Source organism: Rhineura floridana, chromosome 4, assembly GCF_030035675.1.
Source record: "Rhineura floridana isolate rRhiFlo1 chromosome 4, rRhiFlo1.hap2, whole genome shotgun sequence".
NCBI classification, from domain to species: Eukaryota; Metazoa; Chordata; class Lepidosauria; order Squamata; family Rhineuridae; genus Rhineura; species Rhineura floridana.
In genome coordinates, this window is record NC_084483.1 from 204,619,547 (window position 1) to 204,642,895 (window position 23,349).

Genomic DNA, 23,349 nt, shown 5'->3' on the forward strand with positions numbered 1-23,349 from the left:
ACTTTCTAACTCGGAAACAAAAACATGCATTTGGGAGAAATAATCTCTCTCTCTCTCTCTCTCCACCCCCCCCCAGATACCCTTTTGCAGCCTGTGCAAAGTTTGAAAAACATCTGCCAACCCAGAATGAAATCTCTCTCAAGTCAAAACCAAGGCACCCCTGTTGTAAAAATCACACAAAGTGAGGTTCAGGAGCGGTTCAAGAGCCAGGGCTGACATTGGGACTGTACACACAATTTATTAGAGATGGCAGAGGGGCCGAGGAGGGGACAATCAGCTCAATTAAACCAAGAGTTTTCTCCTGTAAACAAAACAAAAGAAGAAAAGAAATGCCACCTTCCCAAATAGAGGGCGATGACTACAGTGTCAAGTGAGGAACTGAGATGGAAAAAGGAAGGGGGGGGGAAATGTTCAACTCGACTGCACCAAAAGGAGCTTGAGCGCATGCAAGTCTTGGGTGTTTAGTGCTTTCTAGTGTGTAGAGGTGACTCTTGCCCGACAGAGGAGGGACAACCTGGCCCAACGAGCACGGCGTGACGTCAAGGGCTCTCTGGCATCCCATCATCCTGTGTGCCGTCATCCGTCTCCAGCTCTGCCAGCTGCCGCCTCAGCATGTTCACCTTCACTTGGAGTTCCTTGTTGTACTTGATGATGTTGATCATTTCTTCGTAGGATTCATCCAAGAACTTGGACGAGCGGTTCCAGCGGAGGAAGACCCCTGGTACAGCAAAGAAACAGTAGTTTTTAAAAAAGCAGTCTTAACCCAAAGGCAGTGATGGCCACCAACTTGGATGGCTTTAAAAGAAGATTAGACCAATTCATGGAGGAAAAGTCAAAGAGACTAAAGTAATGACAACAGAAGATTTATGTAACTTTAAACTTGACAATGAGGACATTGAACTTATCAAGGATTATCAATACCTTGGCACAGTCATTAACCAAAATGGAGACAACAGTCAAGAAATCAGAAGGCGGCTAGGACTGGAGAGGGCAGCTATGACAGAACTAGAAAAGGTCCTCAAATGCAAAGATGTATCACTGAACACTAAAGTCAGGATCATTCAGACCATGGTATTCCTGATCTCTATGTATGGATGTGAAAGTTGGACAGGGAAACAAGCAGATAAGAGAAAAATCAACGCATTTGAAATGTGGTGTTGGAGGAGAGCTTTGCACATACCATGGACTGCAAAAAAGACCAATAATTGGGTGTTAGAACAAATTAAACCAGAACTATCATTAGAAGCTAAAATGATGAAACTGAGGTTATCATACTTTCGACACATCATGAGAAGACCTGATTCATTAGAAAAGATAATAATGCTGGGAAAAACAGAAGGGAGTAGAAAAAGAGAAAGGCCAAACAAGAGACGGATTGATTCCATAAAGGAAGCCACAGACCCGAACTTACAAGATCTGAACAGGGTGGTTCATGACAGATGCTATTGGAGGTCACTGATTCACAGGGTCGACATAAGTCGTAACTGACTTGAAGGTACATAACAACAACATGGAGGATAAGGCTGTCAATGGCTTCTAGCCAAAATGGCTATGCTCTGCTTCCACAGATGGAGGCAGTATGCTTCTGAATACCAGTTCCTGGAAACGGCAGAAGGGGAGAGTGCTTTGGCAATAAGGCCCTGCTTGCAGGCTTCCCTTTGGGACATCTGGTTGGTTGCTGTGAGAACAGGATGCTGGATTAGATGGGCCTTTGCAAAGCTCTTCCTATGTTCAAAAAAGGTTCAGTCCATTTCCTACATTTGGGAAAGTGATTTTATTTCAGGAGAGACCTGATCGCTGCTGCTATTAACTCTCAAGTGGCTAATCATGCCAAGCACTTTAGAGCACTTTAGAGTGAGGAGTAGCAATGAAGAAAAACAAAGTCCAGAGGGTCACATCACTCGAAAATGCTTGGAAGTTGTTTAAAAACACTACATTAGAAGCTCAACCGGAGTGCATACCGCAGATCAGAAAAGGTACCACCAGGGCCAAGAAGATGCCAGCATGGTTAACGAGCAAAGTCAAGGAAGCTCTTAGAGGCAAAAAGTCTTCCTTCAGAAAATGGAAGTCTTGTCCGAATGAAGAAAATAAAAAAGAACACAAACTCTGGCAAAAGAAATGCAAGAAGACAATAAGGGATGCTAAAAAAGAATTTGAGGAGCACATTGCTAAGAACATAAAAACCAACAACAAAAAATTCTATAAATACATTCAAAGCAGGAGACCATCTAGGGAGGCGATTGGACCCTTGGATGACAAGGGAGTCAAAGGTGTACTAAAGAACGATAAGGAGATTGCAGAGAAGCTAAATGAATTCTTTGCATCTGTCTTCACAGTGGAAGATATAGGGCAGATCCCTGAACCTGAACTAACATTTGCAGGAAGGGATTCTGAGGAACTGAGACAAATAGTGGTAATGAGAGAGGAAGTTCTAGGCTTAATGAACAATTTAAAAACTGACAAATCACCGGGCCCGGATGGCATCCACCCGAGAGTTCTCAAAGAACTCAAATGTGAAATTGCTGATCTGCTAACTAAAATATGTAACCTGTCCCTCGGGTCCTCCTCCGTGCCTGAGGACTGGAAAGTGGCAAATGTAACGCCAATCTTCAAAAAGGGATCCAGAGGGGATCCCGGAAATTACAGGCCAGTTAGCTTATCTTCTGTCCCTGGAAAACTGGTAGAAAGTATTATTAAAGCTAGATTAACTAAGCACATAGAAGAACAAGCCTTGCTGAGGCAGAGCCAGCATGGCTTCTGCAGGGGAAAGTCCTGTCTCAGTAACCTATTAGAATTCTTTGAGAGTGTCAACAAGCATATAGATAGAGGTGATCCAGTGGACATAGTGTACTTAGACTTTCAAAAAGCGTTTGACAAGGTACCTCACCAAAGACTTCTGAGGAAGCTTAGCAGTCATGGAATCAGAGGAGAGGTCCTCTTGTGGATAAGGAATTGGTTAAGAAGCAGAAAGCAGAGAGTAGGAATCAACGGACAGTTCTCCCAATGGAGGGCTGTAGAAAGTGGAGTCCCTCAAGGATTGGTATTGGGACCTGTACTTTTCAACTTGTTCATTAATGACCTAGAATTAGGAGTGAGCAGTGAAGTGGCCAAGTTTGCTGACGACACTAAATTGTTCAGGGTTGTTAAAACAAAAAGGGATTGCGAAGAGCTCCAAAAAGACCTCTCCAAACTGAGTGAATGGGCGGAAAAATGGCAAATGCAATTCAATATAAACAAGTGTAAAATTATGCATATTGGAGCAAAAAATCTGAATTTCACATATACGCTCATGGGGTCTGAACTGACGGTGACCGACCAGGAGAAAGACCTCGGGGTTGTAGTGGACAGCACGATGAAAATGTCGACCCAGTGTGCGGCAGCTGTGAAAAAGGCAAATTCCATGCTAGCGATAATTAGGAAAGGTATTGAAAATAAAACAGTAGATATCATAATGCCGTTGTATAAATCTATGGTGCGGCCGCATTTGGAATACTGTGTACAGTTCTGGTCGCCTCATCTCAAAAAGGATATTATAGAGTTGCAAAAGGTTCAGAAGAGGGCAACCAGAATGATCAAGGGGATGGAGCGACTCCCTTATGAGGAAAGGTTGCAGCATTTGGGGCTTTTTAGTTTAGAGAAAAGGCGGGTCAGAGGAGACATGATAGAAGTGTATAAAATTATGCATGGCATTGTGAAAGTGGATAGAGAAAAGTTCTTCTCCCTCTCTCATAATACTAGAACTCGTGGACATTCAAAGAAGCTGAATGTTGGAAGATTCAGGACAGACAAAAAGAAGTACTTCTTTACTCAGCGCATAGTTAAACTATGGAATTTGCTCCCACAAGATGCGGTAATGGCCACCAGCCTGGATGGCTTTAAAAGAAGATTAGACAAGTTCATGGAGGACAGGGCTATCAATGGCTACTAGCCGTGATGGCTGTGCTCTGCCACCCTAGTCAGAGGCAGCATGCTTCTGAAAACCAGTTGCCGGAAGCCTCAGGAGGGGAGAGTGTCCTTGCACTCGGGTCCTGCTTGCGGGCTTCCCCCAGGCACCTGGTTGGCCACTGTGAGAACAGGATGCTGGACTAGATGGGCCACTGGCCTGATCCAGCAGGCTCTTCTTATGTTCTTATGTTCTTAAGATCAGGTGCCCACACCTCCAACTCTAAACACCTCCAACTCCAAACCGGCTTTCTTTACCTGAAAGGAGGCAGCTTTGAAGTTTCTAAACAGGCACACCTGCCTGAATTTAGGTGTAATATGCAGAAGGGCTCTCACAAAGGAAGGCAGGAATAATAATACCTAACATTAATGTTGCTTCACAAACATATATACTGTATTCCTCACAACAACCCTGCGAGATAAGTTAATAGCATTACCCCCACGGTGCACATGAAGATCTGAGGGTGAGAGACAATGCCTTGCCTAAGCCCACCTAATGGAGTTCACAGCAGAGGAAAGACCTCAACCAAGGACTTCCTGGAGGAATTAGTATAATCATTCTTATTACTGCTACCACTAGCACCTATAGATCCCACCTCTCCTTCTAGGAGCTCAAGGTGGCGTACACAGTTCTCTCTCCTCCACATTTCATCCTCACAACAATCCTGCGAGGTAGGTTAGGCTGAGAGACAATGACTGGCCCCTGGGGGGAGTGAGCATTATGGCTGACTGATCTGAACTCTGGTCTCCCAGGTCCTCGTGCAACCCTCTCTCTCCAGCTGCTTCTCCTGCCCCAGCAGGGGGGGGGGGAGGGAAACAGGCCTGCATTTTTTCTTCCCCCAGTCCAAGGAAAACAGCTTACAGTTATTGAAGCGTGCTAGGCTCACTTGCCAAACCTCTAATGGTAGGAGGAAATGGGGCAGGACCTCTGCTATTGAACATACGGGAAGATAGTTCCAGCAGGCAGTCCTTAAAGTGGGAAGCTTTTTGAACCTCTCCCCTGTTCAGAACAGAAGTGAGGGCGGGGATCCCATCCTGGCATCCAAGGAAATGTGGGCATGTTTAAGGGGGGTGTCCAATGTGGGAGAGGCTGGGCCAGTAACTGAGGAAGAAGAGCTGTCTCCTGTGCACTGTGGATTTTGGAGGGGGATATTTGCTGAGAAGCCTACAGCCATACTACCCTGAAGATGCCCGATCTCATCTGTGTTGGTCAGTGACGCAGGCTGTGAGACTCACAGACAAAGGTTTTTAGCAGAGAGAGTGAAACCTGAAGCAGAAGGGTTAAGCTGTGAGAACAGAGTGCCAGACTATCAAGGTCAGTGGCTGGCTGGAAGTGTGATAAGGTGGGAAACTTGCGGAATCTCAGTGTGGGGGAAGAAATGTCAATGGAGAGAGCTGTGTCTAATGTCTTTGCCTAGTAAAGACTCTTACAAGAAACTTGCCTGGCCTGTCTTATTCCTGTTCTATACGGCGCTTGAATTCATTCCACGTATGACCTATACACGCACTTGCCAACAGGGGTTATGGGCCCAGCTTATCATACGTGGTAGCGGGTTCAAGAGCCGGTGAAGTGGCGTTGTTGCAGAGAGAAACAAAGCGCAAGTAAGAGGCAAGTAAGAGTGGGCAACATGGCTGTAAATCTATCATCCGGGATGCCGATGGAGAGACTGAATGCTGTAAACTACTCCAGCTGGAAGTGGAGAATGAGAGCAGTTCTGATTAAAGAGGATTTGAATGATGTCGTGGAAAAAACCCCTCCGGCAGCTCCTTCAGCAGCGTGGCTGAAGAAAGATGAGAAAGCGAAGGCTTTTATTACTCTGGGGCTATCAGATTCACAACTGTTGCTGGTGAGTAATGAGCCGACAGCTAATCAGATGTGGGAAAAGCTAAGAGCCGCTCATGTGCAACAAACTGCGGGGAGCAGGCTGTGTTTAGCACGGAAACTATATCAGATGCGTTTTACAGAAGAAGTGACTATGGAAGAGCATTTGGCTGAATTTCGTAGATTAAATGCTGAGCTGCAAGATCGAGGCGTGCATCATAATGACCTACAGATGGTCTATCTCCTGTTATCTTCATTTGATCAAAAATGGGAAGTTCTGGTATCTAGTCTGGAAACCCAACCTGACGGGAATCTGAATTTGGACTTTGTGGAACAGAAACTTCAACAAGAGTGGAATAGGAGACAAGAGAATAAGAAAACAGAATTAAAAGAGACTGTGGCTGTACAACAACAACAACATCAAAGAAGCAAGCAAGAGAATAAAATATGTTACTTTTGTGGATCCCGTGGACATATTCAGAGACATTGTTTAAAGAAGAGAAATAACAGGGACTTTGAAAGACAGAGAGCAAGCGTGAACTTTGTTACTAAGGACAATAAACTCATTAACTCTAAGTGGCTTCTTGACAGTGGAGCGTCTAATTGCCTAATCACAGACTCTAGTTTATTTTACACTTCAAAGCCGACGCAGGAGAAGATTTATCTGGCTGACGGATCGACTCAGGACGCGACTGCGAGAGGCACGCTCTGGCTGGGTAATATGGGAACTATTTTAACAGATGTATTATTGATTTCTGGTTTAAAATATAACATTCTATCAGTGAGAAAATTGGCTCAAATAGGTTGCAAAGTTACATTTGAAGGGGATAGATGTTTTGTGAGAAAAGATGGTGAAATATGCATGCAAGGGAAATTACAGAACCAAATGTTTATGGTTGAGTGCAATCTTGATAAACCCACCTGTGCATGGATAGGAGTTAATAAAGATAAACATGATAATTGTTTCCATGAATGGCACAGAAAACTGGCACACGCAAATTTTCAAAAGATACAAAACACCCCAAAGCATAGTCAAGATTTGAAATTAACACACTGTGAGCATGTGGATGACTGTGAGGTATGCTATAAAACAAAAATGACAGTAACTCCAGTAAATAAGAGCTGTGAAAGCACGACTACTGAACCCTATCAGTTCATACATGTGGATTTGGCTGGACCTTTTCAGTGCTCAAAAGGTGGAGCAAGGTTTTATTTAGTGATTGTGGTTGATTTCTCCAGATTTACACATGTGTTCTTATTGAAAAAGAAAAGTGATGCAGAAGAGAAATTAAAGGCATTCATACAGAGAACAGAAACACAACATGGGGTTGTTATCAAGAATATCAGATCAGATAGAGGTGGAGAATTTACCAGTAATTCATTTAAAACATATTTGGAAAAGAAGGGAATAATACAGAGTCTCACTGCTCCCTTCAGCCCATCCTCCAACGGAACGGCAGAGAGGAGGAACCGGTCATTGCAGGATTCAATGAGAGCCATGCTAGCAGATGCTGATATGAATCAATCTTATTGGGGTGAATGTATTCTGTACACTGTTTATATTCAGAACCGCCTGATGCACAGAACAATAGGCATGTCTCCCTATGAGAAACTGACTGGAAGAAAACCCAGGGTGAAACACATAGAACGTTTTGGGGCAAAATGCTGGGTACATGTAGTAAAACAAAGAAGACATGGTAAATTAGGCTCAAGAGCTCAGGCAGGACGCATTTTGGGATTTCAGAATTCATATTATAGAGTTTGATTACCTGAGAAACAACAAGTAGTGTTAAGCAAAAGCATAAAGCTGATAGATAAACCTTGGAGAGACAGTCAAACAGTGATCCTAGATAGTGCAAGCAAGCAGGAAGCTGCAGATGTTCCTTTTGGACAGCAAATTCCATTAAAAACTGCATTAACTGATTTAATACACGGTGGCAAACGTACTTTAAAAAGACTGAGAAGTGAAGACATAGCAACACAAGATACAGAAATGCCAAGTACCAGTGGTGCAGGTCCAAGTAAAATTGAAAGTGAGGAAGAAATGGAAATAGATACTGTCAGGAAATCAGAGAGAAAAACGAAAGGTCAACCACCTCAGAGGTTTGCATTTAATGTTACACAACAGAATAATGAAACAGATGAATATCCAGTAGAATGGGAAAAAGAAGGACCAATAGACAAAGAAACAATGGATCTCATGTGGAAGTTTTGTGTTGAGGAATGAAATATAAATGTATTATCAAATAAAAGTGAACAAACATGACTCAGTGAAACTTGTGTAAATAAAGAAATAAAGAAACTGAACTGAACTGAAAGTGTAAACTGTAAGAAAACAAACCATGTACTGAAATGTATTGTAATGAAAAGTTAATGTTGTAGAAATGTAATAATTGTAACATGAAGGTTTGTAGTCTGTAAGTCTCAGGTGGGGGCTGTTGGTCAGTGACGCAGGCTGTGAGACTCACAGACAAAGGTTTTTAGCAGAGAGAGTGAAACCTGAAGCAGAAGGGTTAAGCTGTGAGAACAGAGTGCCAGACTATCAAGGTCAGTGGCTGGCTGGAAGTGTGATAAGGTGGGAAACTTGCGGAATCTCAGTGTGGGGGAAGAAATGTCAATGGAGAGAGCTGTGTCTAATGTCTTTGCCTAGTAAAGACTCTTACAAGAAACTTGCCTGGCCTGTCTTATTCCTGTTCTATACGGCGCTTGAATTCATTCCACGTATGACCTATACACGCACTCGCCAACAATCTGATCTCGGAAGCTAAGCAGGGTTAGGCCTGGTTCGTGCTTGGATGAGAGAGTACCTGGGAATACTGGGTGCCGTAGGCTTGGAGGAAGGCAACGGTAAACCACCTCTGAATACCTCTTACCATGAAAACCCTATGAATATATCCAAAAAAGATTCACAGGGTCGCCATAAGTCAAAATTGACTTGAAGGCATGTAACAGCAACAATTTGCTGAGACCTATCACAGGCACCAAGGGAGGTACTGCTGTCCGGGCGTCATGTTGGCAACCCCCAATTTGGACGTGAAGGCACGCAGCCAGGAATGTCTATCTTCTCCAGGGAGAGGAAGGAGCTGGCACACCACCCTATGCTGGCAGAAAGCCCAGCTAGCTGCCGCCACTCCCTGAGGACTGCATCAGATCAAAGAATTTCTCGGGACGGATGGCCTGCTTGGGGCCGACCTACCTTCCCAGAGCTGCAGGCTCTGCGGGGCAACGGAAGGCCAGATGACCAGGCTGTTGGCCTCAAAGAGAGGGTTCTTGAACCTGTTGATCTCTTCTGGCCGATTCACCCAGGACCACAGGGACATCGTCTTCTGGGGCAGCTTGAGCTTACACCTGCCGAGAGATCACAAGTGAACCACAAGGCTCTTTTGATAATAATAATAAAAAATCAATAGAAACACCAACTCCATTCACTAAGCGACCCCTGAGGGTTTAGAAAGCATTGAACGTAGGAAAAGTACACAGGAAGCTGCCTTATAGCAAGTCAGGCCCATTGGTCCACCTAGCTCAATACTGTTTACACTGACTATCAGCAGTTCTTTAAAGTCTCTTGAAGGTGTCAGGGATTGAACCTGGGACTTTCTGCAAGCAAAGCAGATGCTCTGTCATTGAGCTATGCTCTCTTTCTCCTAGTTTCTCCGGAACTTTGCAAACAACCTAGAGGAAGGAGGATCTCTTGCTCTGCACAGGGCATCTGAAGAAGGCAGAAACAAAAGACACTCAGGCCCCTTCTGCCTTCTGATCAAGCCCCATGGAAAGTAACAAAAGGGTGCCACACAATGTGCTCGCCAGGATGCCTCGTGGCTTCAGCAGCAAAGATGTGTTTTGTGTCCATGCCAAAGCTGATCTATCCGTCAGCTGTTTCATCGCCTCGGCTGAGCGACTAGCTGCCCTTGCCCTCTCCAGTAGCCACCGTGCTATCAGGCTACCTGCTTCCATTCCAGCTGGTCATGATAAGAACTGTAATTTGAGAACTGGCGCCTGAGCGTGCTTTTTTTCCTTGTTCTTCCCTGTCCCTTTTCCCTTGTGTGTCGTGCATTTTACATTGTTAGCCTAAGAGCAGTTATTTAACTTTTGTATATTGTATTTTGTAAATTGTATTGTTTTATTGATGTATTTTATATTTGTGTTTTTTGTAAGTTGCCTTGAGGGCCTTTGGCCGAAAGGCAGGGTATAAATAAATTAATAACAACAACAACAGCAGCTCCTGTCCCTTTCCAGCATAATCTGACTGGCCAGGAGTGGTTTGGGGAGAGGGAGGTTAATGAGAGAATCAAGGTGATGCCAAATGAACGCCGGGATACCAAACCTGACCCTAGGCAAAACAGTACAGCGTGTGCTCCTGTATATGTAAAATGCAGGTGCAAGGGAATTCTCGTACAGGGTGATAAAAAGCAAGTCTGTAATACACTTTGCAAATGTAGGCATTTAAAAGAAAAGAAAAGGAGAGGAGAAAAGAGAGGTTGGGAGCAGTAAAACAAAACCGACACTTAGAAAAGGTGCCTCTTTGCCACTCTGTATAAATAAAAGTGATGTTTCAGAAAAGCTATCTCCAGCAACGCGATCTAAAGGTTCCCTCTTGTGGCAGGAAACATCAACACGTGGATTAGCGGGCTGTTTCACGAAGCATGTACAGTTCAAGGTCACCTCTGAGATATAAACTTGAAGCACTTGCACAAAATCCAATAAGTGCAAGGACACACACTGCAGGTTGTTATTATGTGCCTTCAGGTCGATTATGACTTATGGCAACCCTACGAATCAGCGACCTCCAAGAGCATCTGTCGTGAACCATCCTGTTCAGATCTTGTAAGTTCAGGTCTGTGGCTTCCTTTACGGAATCAATTCATCTCTTGTTTGGCCTTCCTCTTTTTCTATTCCCTTCTGTTTTTCCCAGCATTACTGTCTTCTCTAGTGAATCCTGTCTTCTCATTATGTGTCCAAAGTATGATAACCTCAGTTTCATCATTTTAGCTTCTAGGGATAGTTCTGGTTTAATTTGTTCTATGACCGAGTTATTTGTCTTTTTCACCGTCTGTGGTGTGCACAAAGCTCTCCTCCAACACCACATTTCAAATGAGCTGATTTTTCTCTTATCTGCCTTTTTCACTGTCCAACTTTCACATCCATACATAGATTGGGAATACCATGGTCTGAATGATCCTGACTTTGGTGTTCAGTGATACATCTTTGCATCTGAGGACCTTTTCTAGTTCTCTCACAGCTGCCCTCCCCAGTCCGAGCCTTCTTCTGATTTCTTGACTATTGTCTCCATTTTGGTTAATGACTGTGCCAAGGTATTGATAATCCTTGACAAATTCAATGTCACTGGAAACTTTGAAGTTCCACTATACAAATTGTATAGGAATTTTTCTACAATGAGAGACCCACAGTCACTAGCTCACAGGACCTCACCTTAGAACAACACATTACCGACAGATGATAGATAGGTACATAGGTAGATACATAGATACATAAATAGATACATAGATAGATTTGTTGTTGTTATGTGCCTGCAAGTCGATTATGACTTATGGTGACCCTATGAATCAGCAACCTCCAAGAGCATCTGTCATGAACCACCCTGATCAGATCTTGTAAGTTCAGGTCTGTGGCTTCCTTTATGGAATCAATCTATCTCTTGTTTGGCCTTCCTCTTTTTCTACTCCCTTCTGTTTTTCCCAGCATTATTGTTTTGTCTAGTGAATCATGCCTTCCCATGATGTGTCCAAAGTATGATAACCTCAGTTTCATCATTTTAGCTTCTAGTGACAGTTCTGGTTTAATTTATTCTAACACCCAAGTATTTGTCTTTTTTGCAGTCCATGGTATCCGCAAAGCTCTCCTCCAGCACATTTCAAATGAGTTGATTTTTCTCTTATCCGCCTTTTTCACTGTCCAACTTTCACATCCATACATAGATATCGGGAATACCATGGTCTGAATGATCCTGACTTTGATGTTCAGTGATACATCTTTGCATTTGAGGACCTTTTCTAGTTCTCTCATAGCCTTCTTCTGATTTCTTGACTATTGTCTCCATTTTTGGTTAATGACTGTGCCGAGGTATTGATGATCCTTGACAACTGCAGGTTACTCGCTCAGACTTTGAGAGGGAAAGACTATTTACTAGGCTGGAGGCTCGGTAAGACGGAACACTGCTGGACGTAAGCACCGGCGTTATGCCAAGTCACACCATCAACGCAGACCTAGATCAGGGATGGGCAACCTCAGGCTTGTAGGACAAATGTAGCCCTCCAAGCCTTTGTATCTGGCCCTGGGGACTCTCACTACGACACCCCTCTCTCCCCAGGCCAAGACCCTCACTGTCCCTGCTGGAGCGCTTTTGTCTGGCATTTTGTCTGAACTCTGATTATGCCACTCACTTCACAGGATGGAGGAGAGAGTGAGTGAATGAGAGAAGGGGCTATGTGAGAGAGTGGCAGGAAGTAGCCCACTGGGCAAAGGTAAGATTTAGATGCATTGCCTCACCCATGTGCCTCTGGCCCTGCCCATCACTGGCAGGTGGCCCCCAAAAGGTTGTCCAGAAGGGAATGCGGCCCTCCGTCTCAAAAATAGGCACCCGCCCCGATTGCAGAGGTAGGCCAAGACATCATCTGAGCCACAGTTCATCAAGAGCATTTCCCCAATTTTATTCAATTTTTATTCATTTATTTACATTTAAATATCTACCCTGCCTTTCTAGCGCCCTTGCACCATTCAGTGTGTTACAATGAATCGAAACCATAAAAAATTAAAAATATTAGAATACACCGCCACACAAAATACACAATATTAAAACCCATTGAAATACAAGAGTAGAGAGCCAGTGTGGTGTAGTGGTTAGAGTGTGGGACTATGACCTGGGAGACCAGGGTTCGAATCCCCACAGCCATGAAGCTCACTGGGTGACCAGTCACTGCCTCTCGGCCTCAGAGGAAGGCAATGGTAAACCCTGTCTGAATACCGCTTACCATGAAAACCCTATTCATAGGGTTGCCATACGTTGGGATCGACTTGAAGGCAGTCCATTTTCAAAAATAGATCAAAGAGCCAAGATTCTCCATTTAATCTCCTCATCCATGGTGTGAAGCACAACTGCCTAGAGTCCCAACATCTCTTCCTCTCTGCTTCCGAGAAGCCCAGAACAAAATGCTGACCTACCTTTCGTTTTCATTGTTGCCCAGAAAAGTGCCGAACTGGGAGGCGTACGAGTGTTCGAAAAGAGTGATGAGGAAGTGGTAGTTGAACTCAAAGGAGCAAGGGAACTGGCGGAGGATCTGCCAGACACAGTCTAAGAACAGCAGGAAAACGGGGGCCTCCCACTTCTGCTTGCTGTTCGAGTAGGCGGATTGGGCACAGCGCTGCTGAAATGGGTGGCCGGCCTGCAGAGGCAAAGCAGACAACATTGCCGTTAGACAAAGTAAGGGTGCAGCCAGGAAAGAGCTTAAACAGTTCTGCAACATGACAAACAACAACAACAACAACAACAAATCCTGCTGGACGGAACACCGGAAAGCTGCACCTTATAAAAAGGTTTCTCCTGGGTTGCACAGAGGAACACATAACAGCAGCAAGGTGCATGGCACTTTACAGAATACGCTAGGAGAGGTCCCTGCCCCAAGGAACATACAATTCCACTCAGGGAAGAAAATCTTGTAGTTATTCTTGTGGACCAGGAACTGGTGAAGGAACAGGAAGCAGAGACTAGGAATAAAGGGACGGTTCTCCCAATGGAGGGGTGTAGAAGGTGGTGTCCCTCAAGGATCAGAATTGGGACCTGTGCCTTTTCACTTGAAATGGAAATGGACTGCCTTCAAGTTGATTCTGACTTATGACGAACCTATGAATAGGGTTTTCATGGTAAGCGGTATTCAGAAGTGGTTTATCATTGCCTGCTTCTGAGCCTTTTAACTTGTTCATACATTCATCTTTTATTTATTTATTTATATCCCACCCTTCCTCCCAGCAGGAGCCCAGGGCAGCAAACAAAAGCACTAAAAACACTTTAAAACATCATAAAAACCGACTTTAAAATACATTAAAACAAAACAAGTTTAAAAACATTTTTTAAAAACAGCTTTCAAAATCTTTTTTTTAAAAAAAGGTTTAAAACATTTAAAAAACAAAACAAAAACCAAGGTTTAAAAACATATTAAAAAGCAATTCCAAACACAGACGCAGATAAATAATCTAGTAGGTGAGCAGTGAGGTGGCCAAATTTACCAAATTGTTCAGGGACTGTGAAAATCTACAGAAAGATCTCTCCAGACTGGGTGAACAGGCAGTAAAATGAGAAGCACAACTTAATACAAGCTAGCGTAAAGTGATGCACATCAGGGCAAAATAATCTTAATTTTATATATACGCCTGTAGGGTCAGTACTGGTGGTGACTGACCAGGAAGACAATCTTGGGATAGCAGTAGCAGTTCCCCATTTGCGGAATGTCCTTCCTGGTGCGAGGCACCTGTCTCCCTCATTATTCACTTTCAAGAGAAATTTAAAGATATTCCCGTCTAGCCAGGCATTTGATGTTTGAAAGATACTGCTACTGAAGACCCTATAATCATTGTTTTTAGATTTTTTTCAAAAAAAATGTTTTATTATTGATATAGTTTTTACCCTAGGGTCCTTTGGGAGGAAGGGCAGGATATAGATTGAATAAATAATACTACTAATAAAATTAGGAAAGGTTATTGAAAATAAAACTGCTAATATCATAATGCTGTTATGCAAATCTATGGTGCGGCCGCATTTGGAATACTGTTTTGGTCGTCTCACCTCAAAAAGGATATTTGCAGAGCTGGAAAAGGTTCAGAAAAAGGTGACCAAAACGATCAAGGGGATGAAGCAACTGCCCTATGAGGGAAGGTTGCAGCGTTTGGAGCTTTTTAGTTTGGAGAAAAGGCGATGGAAGTGTGTAAACATTATGCCTGGCGGGGGGAAGTGGATAAGAGAAGTTTCTCCCTATCCCTCACACACACACACACAATAGTGGGAGATCCAGGACAGACAAAAAGTGTTTCCTCACACAGCGCAGTTAAACTATGGAATTTGCTCCTACAAGAGTTAGAGATGACCACATGAATGTTAAAAAGAGGATTAGAGAGATTCATGGAGGACAAGGCTGTCAGTGGCTACTAGTCATAGTGACTATGTACTGCCTCCAGCGCCAGAGACTGCAGGCCTTTGGATCCCAGTCACTGGGGACCACAAGTGGGAGAGTCCTACTGCCCTCACATCCTGCTTGTGGGCTTCTCATAGGCAGCTGGTTGGCCACGGTGAGTGAGGACAAGAAGCTGGACTAGATGGGCCTTTGCCCTGATCCAGCAGGGCTCCTCTTATGTTCTTAAAAACCCATCTTGTCCGGCATTCTGTCAGATGCCTCTGGGAAGCCCACAAGCAGCACATGAAGGCAACAGCACTCGCATCTTGTTGCTTCCCAAGAACAGGTAACTCGGTGGCAAGCTGCCTCCAAACCTCACTCCACAGCCACTGGGAGACCGCCACGAATTTGCCCGACACCCCTTTTTATCTGCAGCCCGGGTATTTATCAGTGTGGGCTTCTCACCAGGAATGAGCAAGTCATCACCACAGGCAGAAAGGGCGGGTCTTACCTGCAGCCACTCCCTCTCGACCAGAGCTTCAAAGCCGCGTATGGTCCTGCACCTGGGGTCCAGAATGATCTGAGCCAGGGAGGTTACCTGTAGTGTTGAATCGGTGCCTTCAGTCCCGTGGACCAAGACAGACGCTCCCTCCCTAGGAGAGAGACAGGGGCATTTCCAAGACAGGCAAACTTGCTCGGCCGGCCACATGCATACGTAACGCACTGCTGGTAGGGGAGGAGTGTTTGCAGCCAGAGGTCCACATTCTCTCATGGGCAACTTTTCGAGGTCTGCATGCCAGCAGTGTGCATGTCCAAAGGCAAAGGGGGGGGGAAGGGAAACTCACATGACTTTTACCTTTGTACAATAGGCTATATTCCAGCTACGGAAAAATCAGAGGTTTATATCCACATATGCAGCAGAGCAAGAGGCATTGTCACATTTGAAGGACACCAATTCTTGCACCAAGGACCCAAGAATTGTGCAGACCAGGGCCAGCAAGGATTAAAAAGGCCGTTGCAGACGCACATCCAGGGGCAATGCACCTCTAGGTACCAGTTTCTTGGGACAAAACTGTTGTGGTGTAAATTAGTATATTTGTTAAGCAGAGAATAACAGTGGTCTGAGATGCGCGTGTGCCAGTGTGTGTGTTTACCTAAGTGGCAGGCTTTTACCCTGCATTGAGATCACTGAGACTTAAGACTTAGTAAAATAAGAAAAGCTACTTTATTTGTAGAAATACATAGTAGATAGAAAGGCATACCTAGTTCTAACTAGCTAACTAAGTTGGAGGCGCAATGTCCTGGCTTGGGAGTTGACCTCATGGCTAGGAGAGAGAGAGCAGAGACAAAGGTGTCTCCTCTCTCTCAGGCAGTCGGAGAAGAGAGGAAAGAAGACGTATCAGTCTAACAAAGGAAGGAAGGAAGCCAGAGCATCACAGGTAAAGTAATCAAGCCTATCTATCTGGAGGACCCTGTCTCCCTTCTGGAACATAAAAGAGCAAAACAGGAGTTGCTCTTGTCCCACTTCCAACAAAAACAACAGAGGCTGTGAATACTAGAGCTTTCCCAGAGGAATCTACTGTGGACTCCACCAAAGGCGGACCTTTGGTCTGATCTAGGAGCGTTCCCCTTACAATGTTCTTTACTAACGTCCTAAACATGCAAAGCAGTCTGGAACATCTCTGCCAGTGGGTCATTCCATGAAACGCTCTGCTCCAGTTCATCTCAAAAGTCCTAAACAATTAGAGACCAAGGGGCCCCCTCGCCTCATATATTCCTGCCTGGCAAACTGCCCTCCTCAGATGGGGCACCACTGAGAGTACTGCACAACCCAAGTGGTGCACTTAGCATGCACCAGAGACCAGAGTTACCAACCAAAATTAGACAAGCACCTAGCGCTTTGATATTTAGGCAGCTGCCGAAGACATTTTTGTTTGAAACGGTTTTCCCTGAAATATGACCCAACTGTAGAAGTGGATCTTTAAAAAAAAAAAAGTTTGCTGACTTTGTAATCTTTTATAGTACACCACTCTGGTGACTTTTGGTTGTGAAGTGGTTTATTAATCTGAAAATAAATAAAGAGATGAAAGGGAGGCTCTACCTGTCGATGCACTGAGCAGCCAAGCAGGCGGTGGTTAGGATCTCCTTGATGTGCGTCAGCCAATTGGAAGCCTCCAGCTTGCTCAGCCAGCGGTCCATGTTATGCGACTGGTCATTGCAGGCCTCCACAAGCTTGATGAGACTCTCCTGCAGAATATTGTACCTGCAGGGAAGAAACAAAAATGACCATAGCGCGTACAGGTAGCAGAATTTACCATAATACTGGTAGTAACTGAAGCCAGGTTCAAGGGCCTTCTATCAATTTATAAAGCCGTTAACAACTTAGGTCCAGGGTACCGCAGAGACCACCTGGACCCTTCTATCCCAGTTCGATGACAGAGATCGTCTGCAGGGGCATCTCTGGTTGCTCCCTGAGCGGCTGAGGCTCATTTGACAGTAAGAAGAAGCTGAGCCTTTAGTGTCATCGGCCCAGCCCTGTGGAACGGCTCTGCCAACAGAGATTCAGCAGGCAAGTCTTGGCTTTGGAACCTTGGCAAATATAGATAAGCCAAGATTCCGAAGGATGCAAGAAAGCACTATAAAATTAAACATGAAGAAGGATCTGTGTGGACCATGATCACTTGAGGGGGGGCATTATCCAGTTGCCTGAGACATTTTCTGCTGCAGGGGTAGACATCGTGGTGCCTTCCAGGTCTACGAGCAGATTCTGATCTACCTTCTGCCCACCCCTGATGAAACGGCTTCTGAGCTGCCTCTTCAGGAAGAAGACAAGTTTTTTTTAAGCAGGGTCTGCAAAATGATCTCAAACACACACACTCTGCTCTGAAAGAACTGGGCATGTTTAACCTGGAGAAGAGAAGACTGAGGGGAGATATGATAGCACTCTTCAAGTACATGAAAGGCTGCCACACAGAGGAGGGCCGGGATCTCTTCTCGATCGTCCCAGAGTGCAGGACACAGGATAATGGGCTCAAGTTACAGGAAGCCAGATTTCGACTGGACATCAGGAAGAACTTCCTAACTGTTAGAGCCATACGACAATGGAACCAATTCCCTAGAGAGGTAGTGGGCTCTCCAACACTGGAGGCATTCAAGAGGCAGCCATCTGTCGGGAATGCTTTGATTTGGATTCCTGCATTGAGCAGGGGGTTGGACTTGATGGCCTTATAGGCCCCTTCCAACTCTACTATTCTATGATGCTATAATATAGGGCTGTCTGATGGGGAAGGGGAGGAAGTGACAAGCTGAACCTCCACCCCCACCTCCCAAATATTCAGCACAGGGGATGCCAGAAGATTCTGGGGTGCTATAGACACAGGAATTCTAGCTGACGTTTCTTTTCCTCCCCCACACCCCCACCTTAAAGCTACTTGGAGGCGAAGCAGGAGAGAGATGTAGGAAGAATTGGAAGCCACAGAAAAGTCAGGGTGGTCGTTGCCAAATGGAGCCCTGAAACACCCCACGGACCTCTAGAGCAAAATGGCTTTGGTTCAAGACCCGCTCCCTCGGGCCTGTGAGGCTGACGTGTCGTGGAACAGAAAGAGGCCAGGGAGGGCCCCCTCCCTCTGAAGAGACTTTGTGCTTTCCAAGTACACCACGATCAGCGCTGCCTGGCTTTTGTCATTTGTCTACTGACTCTGTGCAACGCTATCTTATCTGCGCACTTGGATTCAAACACAGAAAGGGGTGGGGAGTATGTGTTGTGTTGCTCCCCGCCCTCGCAGGCAGGACAAGAGCCAGCGATAAGCTGGACAGCAGGCTGGCAGAATTCATGTGTGAGTCAGCAATGCCTCAGCTGAACGTGCAAGATCCCTTTAGTTGTGTCACTAGCATGAGTCAAAGCATGATGGGGCAAAACACGTGCAGTGACCCCACTGCCTTGTTGTTTACAGACACCGATAACAGGCTGAGGCCTGGGTCGCATGCTTCCCTTTGATGCTGTGTGGAAACGCACCTAATGGCACACCCATAAGCAGTGGAGACCGGCCCACGGGGAGAAATGGGGCACTTCCCTAGGAACCTCACTCTGCCCTCAGCCAGCCCCCACCTGCCTGCCTCCTTACTTACAGCCAGTCCAGGGAGTGGCCCTGCCTGTCTGATCCATCCTCACCCTCAGATGTATATTGCTTACATAAGCGGTTCATATCTATTTTTTTTAAAAGCACGCATAATTGGAAGCAAGGAATGGCTGCAGTTCGGGGTGGAGGATCTGCGTGGCATGCAGAAGGTCCTGGGTTCAATCCCCAACGGCACCTCCTGGTTGGGCTGAGAGAGACTGCCTGCCTGAAACCCTGCCAGCCGCTGCCAGCCAGTGTAGGCAGTACTGAGCTAGATGGACTAATGGCCTGACTCAGTATAGGGCAGCTTCTGGTGTTCCTAAAATACACAATTACTGGCTGCTGGATCAGGCCAGTGGCCCATCTAGTCCAGCATCCTGTTCATGAAAATATCATGAAAAACAATAATAAAAGTATCAGCAAATACTGCATTGGTTGGAAGGGCGGGGGAATCAGGTTTTCAAGCACAGATTCCAACACCAATCCTTGGGGGACTCCACATTTTACATCCCTCCACTGGGTGAACTGTCCATTTATTCCTACTCTTTGTTTCCAAAGAACGTAAGAGCATAAGCAGAGCCTGCTGGATCAGGCCTGTGGTCCACCTAGTCCAGCTTCCTCTTCTCAGTGGCCAACCAGATGCCTGAATGGGAAGCCCACATGCAGGAGCTAAGCGTAAGAGCACTCTCCCTTCCTGCGGTTTCCAGCAACTGGGATTCAGAAGCACGCTACCTCCAAATTCAATCCAAACATTAAAGCATTCTTAATTGAAATGGAAAATGGAAATGGACTGCTTTCATCCTGACTTATGGCGACCCTACGAATAGGGTTTTCATGGTAAGTGGTATTCAGAGGTGGTTTACCATTGCCTTCCTCTGAGGCTGAGAGGCAGTGACTGGCCCAAGGTCACTCAGTCAGCTTCATGGCTGTGTGGGGATTCGAACCCTGGTCTCCCATAGTCCATGGTCGTAGTCCAGCACTCTAACCACTACACCACACTGGCTCTCTAATTAAAATAAATAAAAATGTGCAATAAAACAAACCAGTTAAAAAACATGTTTTGTAAAAAAAAAAGACAAGAACCCAAAACAAACGTTAATAAAACCAGTTTAGAGGAGTGCTGCCCTAAGCAGGAGCCAGCAGAAAGCCACTGCTCCTATTTCCGCAGCACCACCAGTGACAAGGCCCGCCTCCGTGTTTCCACAAGCCAATAATCATCCTTAGTCTCAGCACTGCCCTTGTGCAACTCAGCAGGGAGGAGCCTTCCCCCCTCCTGGTCCCAACAGGCACCAGCTACGACCGCCCATAAGGAAGCGCAGCAAGCCGGATGGGATGCTGGCAGTCGCTATGGGTCCTCTCTCTCTCATCACTTCTGCATGGCAACGGGAGGCGGAGAAGCGTCGGCCGGGCAGATGGGTCGGAGAAGCGTGGAAGAGGGGCATGTCACGAAAACACCAATGAAGATGCAATCATTTGTTGCATGCGCTTCAGCTTAGTAAGTGTAGGGGGAATGCTGACTAGGGGAGCCGTGCCAAAGGGCAAGAATTCAACTAAATTGTTGAGCTAATGGAATGACTTCAACTAGCACAAGGGGATTCCTATCTCCCTCTTCTCTATATGCACCCCATACCATCTCCAAATCTGCTCTTGAGGGTTGTGGGAATTGCCAGAACACATTTAGGGGGTGCATCGGGGGGGGGAGAGGACATTCTGTTTTGCAAGGAAAAATCCTTGCGCTGACTAAATGTTCAATTTAGCGCTATGCTCGCTGAATACAACCCAAGGGCTTCATAGAAAAGGGTAGGCCGAGGAAGGACTGGGGCACAGGCTGAGGAAGGATTGCACAGCCTGGGCTTAGCACTCAGACATCTCTTTTGCAGAACCCCCAGGGATTTAAAATGGATTGTTTCAATAACTATTGCACAAGGAATAGGGGCATGGATATAGGGCAACCTGAACTGTGCAACCATCTCTGGGCTGAGCTTTTGCTGGGTTCATAGCCTTATTGCACATCCAGAGAAGGTAAGGATGGGGTGGGAGATTCATCACCCTGACAATCCCAGCTGCTCGTCCTTGAGATGTTCCAAGTAGACTTGCTGAAGAGGATTCCTAATGGACAGAAGGCATGGCATCTCCCCAATGACAGGAAGCAGCATGTATTATTCACATATTAGCCAAGTTACACTTCTGTTGCATCATTTATACAAAGAAGGGCAGGAAGTTTTCTTTGGGAGAACCCAGGAATCAGTTGTCAGCTACAGCAGCAGCATGAAACTGGGCAGGGACCTGCAGTGCACGGATGCTTAAGGGACAGGATTTAAAGGGATGTGTACAGGATCCTCCTCGCTGCCTACTTTTTCGCTGGATTTGGGGGTCCTGATTTATTGGATATGTTTAACCAGAATGACACCAATTAACACAGGAGTTCATGGAAGTGTATTTCCAGAATGTGGCAAGACTTTTTTTTTTTTTTTTAAACCCAAAACACCTAAACCTGAAACAAAAAAACCTCCAATCCCAGGTGGGTGTTAACTGTTAAGGGCGGGGTATAAATGTAATAAACAAACAAACAGAGAAGAGACTTTCTCTCTCCTCCCTACACACACAACTTACCTGGGGAGATCTATCTGGAATAGTGAATGAATGAATGAATCTTTATTGTTCAAAGCCATAGGCCACCACAATTAAACAGGCATAAAAAAATACAAATCTAGAATAGTTTCCCCCCTTTTTTTTTTGGAAAAAGAAATATCTTGCAATTGAGCACAGACAATTTAAAAATAAAAACAAACCTAAGATGGTGTAATTTTCATATGCACTCAGAATGTTTTTAACTTTGTGTTAGCTTTTACATATTTTCCTTGCAAGATTGGGGTTTATTTTTAGGGGGGGGGAATCCTCTGCCCCTCAGGGGTGCAATTGCACTTCTCTATTATACTTTTTTAAAAAGTTATTTTCTTCAGAAACAATGGAAATATCAGCAGCAGTAGGAGCATGTGAGAGCACACATGAATAAGCCAGTATCACATTTTCAAACTCTTATCATTCTTGGGGGAAGATGAGGGCAGCTTAACCCAAGTAATTTCCAAACAGCAGCTGTGCCAAACTAGGGGAAGCTCCCCAGTCCTAATCAAAATGAAGTGCACTGAATGGTATGCACCCCCACAAATTCCACCACCATAATCCTTAACAGGAGGGTCATGACCCACAACTGACCGAAGGAGGCACACACCAGTGGAACGCACCACTACCGGGGGGGGGGGGGCAGGGGCTAATTAAAAAAAACATGTTGGGGGGGGAGAGTCAGGAGAAAGAACACAGAAATGCACTTTATTTAAAAGCAGGCCCTGTGTTACTGTTGGTACTATGTGCCTCCAAGTCAACTACGACTTATGGTGACCCTATGAATCAGCGACCTCCAAGAGCATCTGTCATGAACTACCCTGTTCAGATCTTGTAAGTTCAGGTCTGTGGCTTCCTTTATGGAGTCAATCCATCTCTTGTTTGGCCTTCCTCTTTTTCTACTCCCTGCTGTTTTTCCCAGCATTATTGTCTTTTCTAGCGAATCATGTCTTCTCATGATGTGTCCAAAGTATGATAACCTCAGTTTCATCATTTTAGCTTCTAGTGATAGTTCTGGTTTAATTTGTTCTAACACCCAATTATTTGTCTTTTTTGCAGTCCATGATATCTGCAAAGCTCTTCTCCAACACCACATTTCAAATGAGTTGATTTTTCTCTTATCCACTTTTTTCACTGTCCAACTTTCACATCCATACATAGAGATTGGGAATACCATGGTCTGAATGATCCTGACTTTAGCGTTCAGTGATACAGCTTTGCATTTGAGGACCTTTTCTAGTTCTGTCATAGCTGCCCTCCCCAGTCCTAGCCTTCTTCTGATTTCTTGACTATTGTCTCCATTTTGGTTAATGACTGTGCCGAGGTATTGATAATCCTTGACTTCAATGTCCTCACTGTCAACTGTAAAGTTGCATAAATCTTCTGTTGTCATTACTAGTTAGGAGTTAAAAGGTATTTTCCAGATCTGAAAGGGCAGAAGATGACTGCTCCCTCTAAAAGGAGAGGGCAGCCTTCAGGCTTGCACAATTCTTTTTACTACCGCCCCAAAATCCAGCAACCAGAGCCAAGTGCAAAATGGGGGCTGGAGGAGGGGAGGGGCCAAATAACTGGCTCCACTTCCTAAGCCACCTAGTTACCATATCCAAAAGGCAATTCCCATGGATGATCCGCACATACAAAGCACCGGTCTGCATCAACATCGCTGTGAATCAGGGATTCCAGAGGCCTTAAGGGAGAGGAGGGAAGCAGCCATAGCTCTGTG

The 23,349-nt window shown here is 45.2% G+C and overlaps 1 protein-coding gene across 3 annotated transcripts in view; it reads right to left on the reverse strand.

Annotated features, from left to right (window-relative positions):
• Window positions 1–218: 218 nt before the first annotated feature.
• MTMR9 (myotubularin related protein 9) overlaps window positions 219–23,349 on the reverse strand; it is a 43,608-nt gene continuing 20,477 nt past the window's right edge. For 2 of the 3 annotated variants that reach the window (XM_061625807.1, XM_061625806.1), the window contains exons 7-11: window positions 16,988–17,149; window positions 15,398–15,539; window positions 12,944–13,164; window positions 8,961–9,112; window positions 219–718 (exon numbers count right to left, since the gene is read on the reverse strand). In XM_061625807.1, coding sequence (XP_061481791.1) covers window positions 540–718; window positions 8,961–9,112; window positions 12,944–13,164; window positions 15,398–15,539; window positions 16,988–17,149 — 856 coding nt within the window. In that variant the 3' untranslated portion in view covers window positions 219–539. The remainder of the gene's footprint in view (window positions 719–8,960; window positions 9,113–12,943; window positions 13,165–15,397; window positions 15,540–16,987; window positions 17,150–23,349) is intronic. The other variant, XM_061625808.1, reaches the window with a different exon arrangement.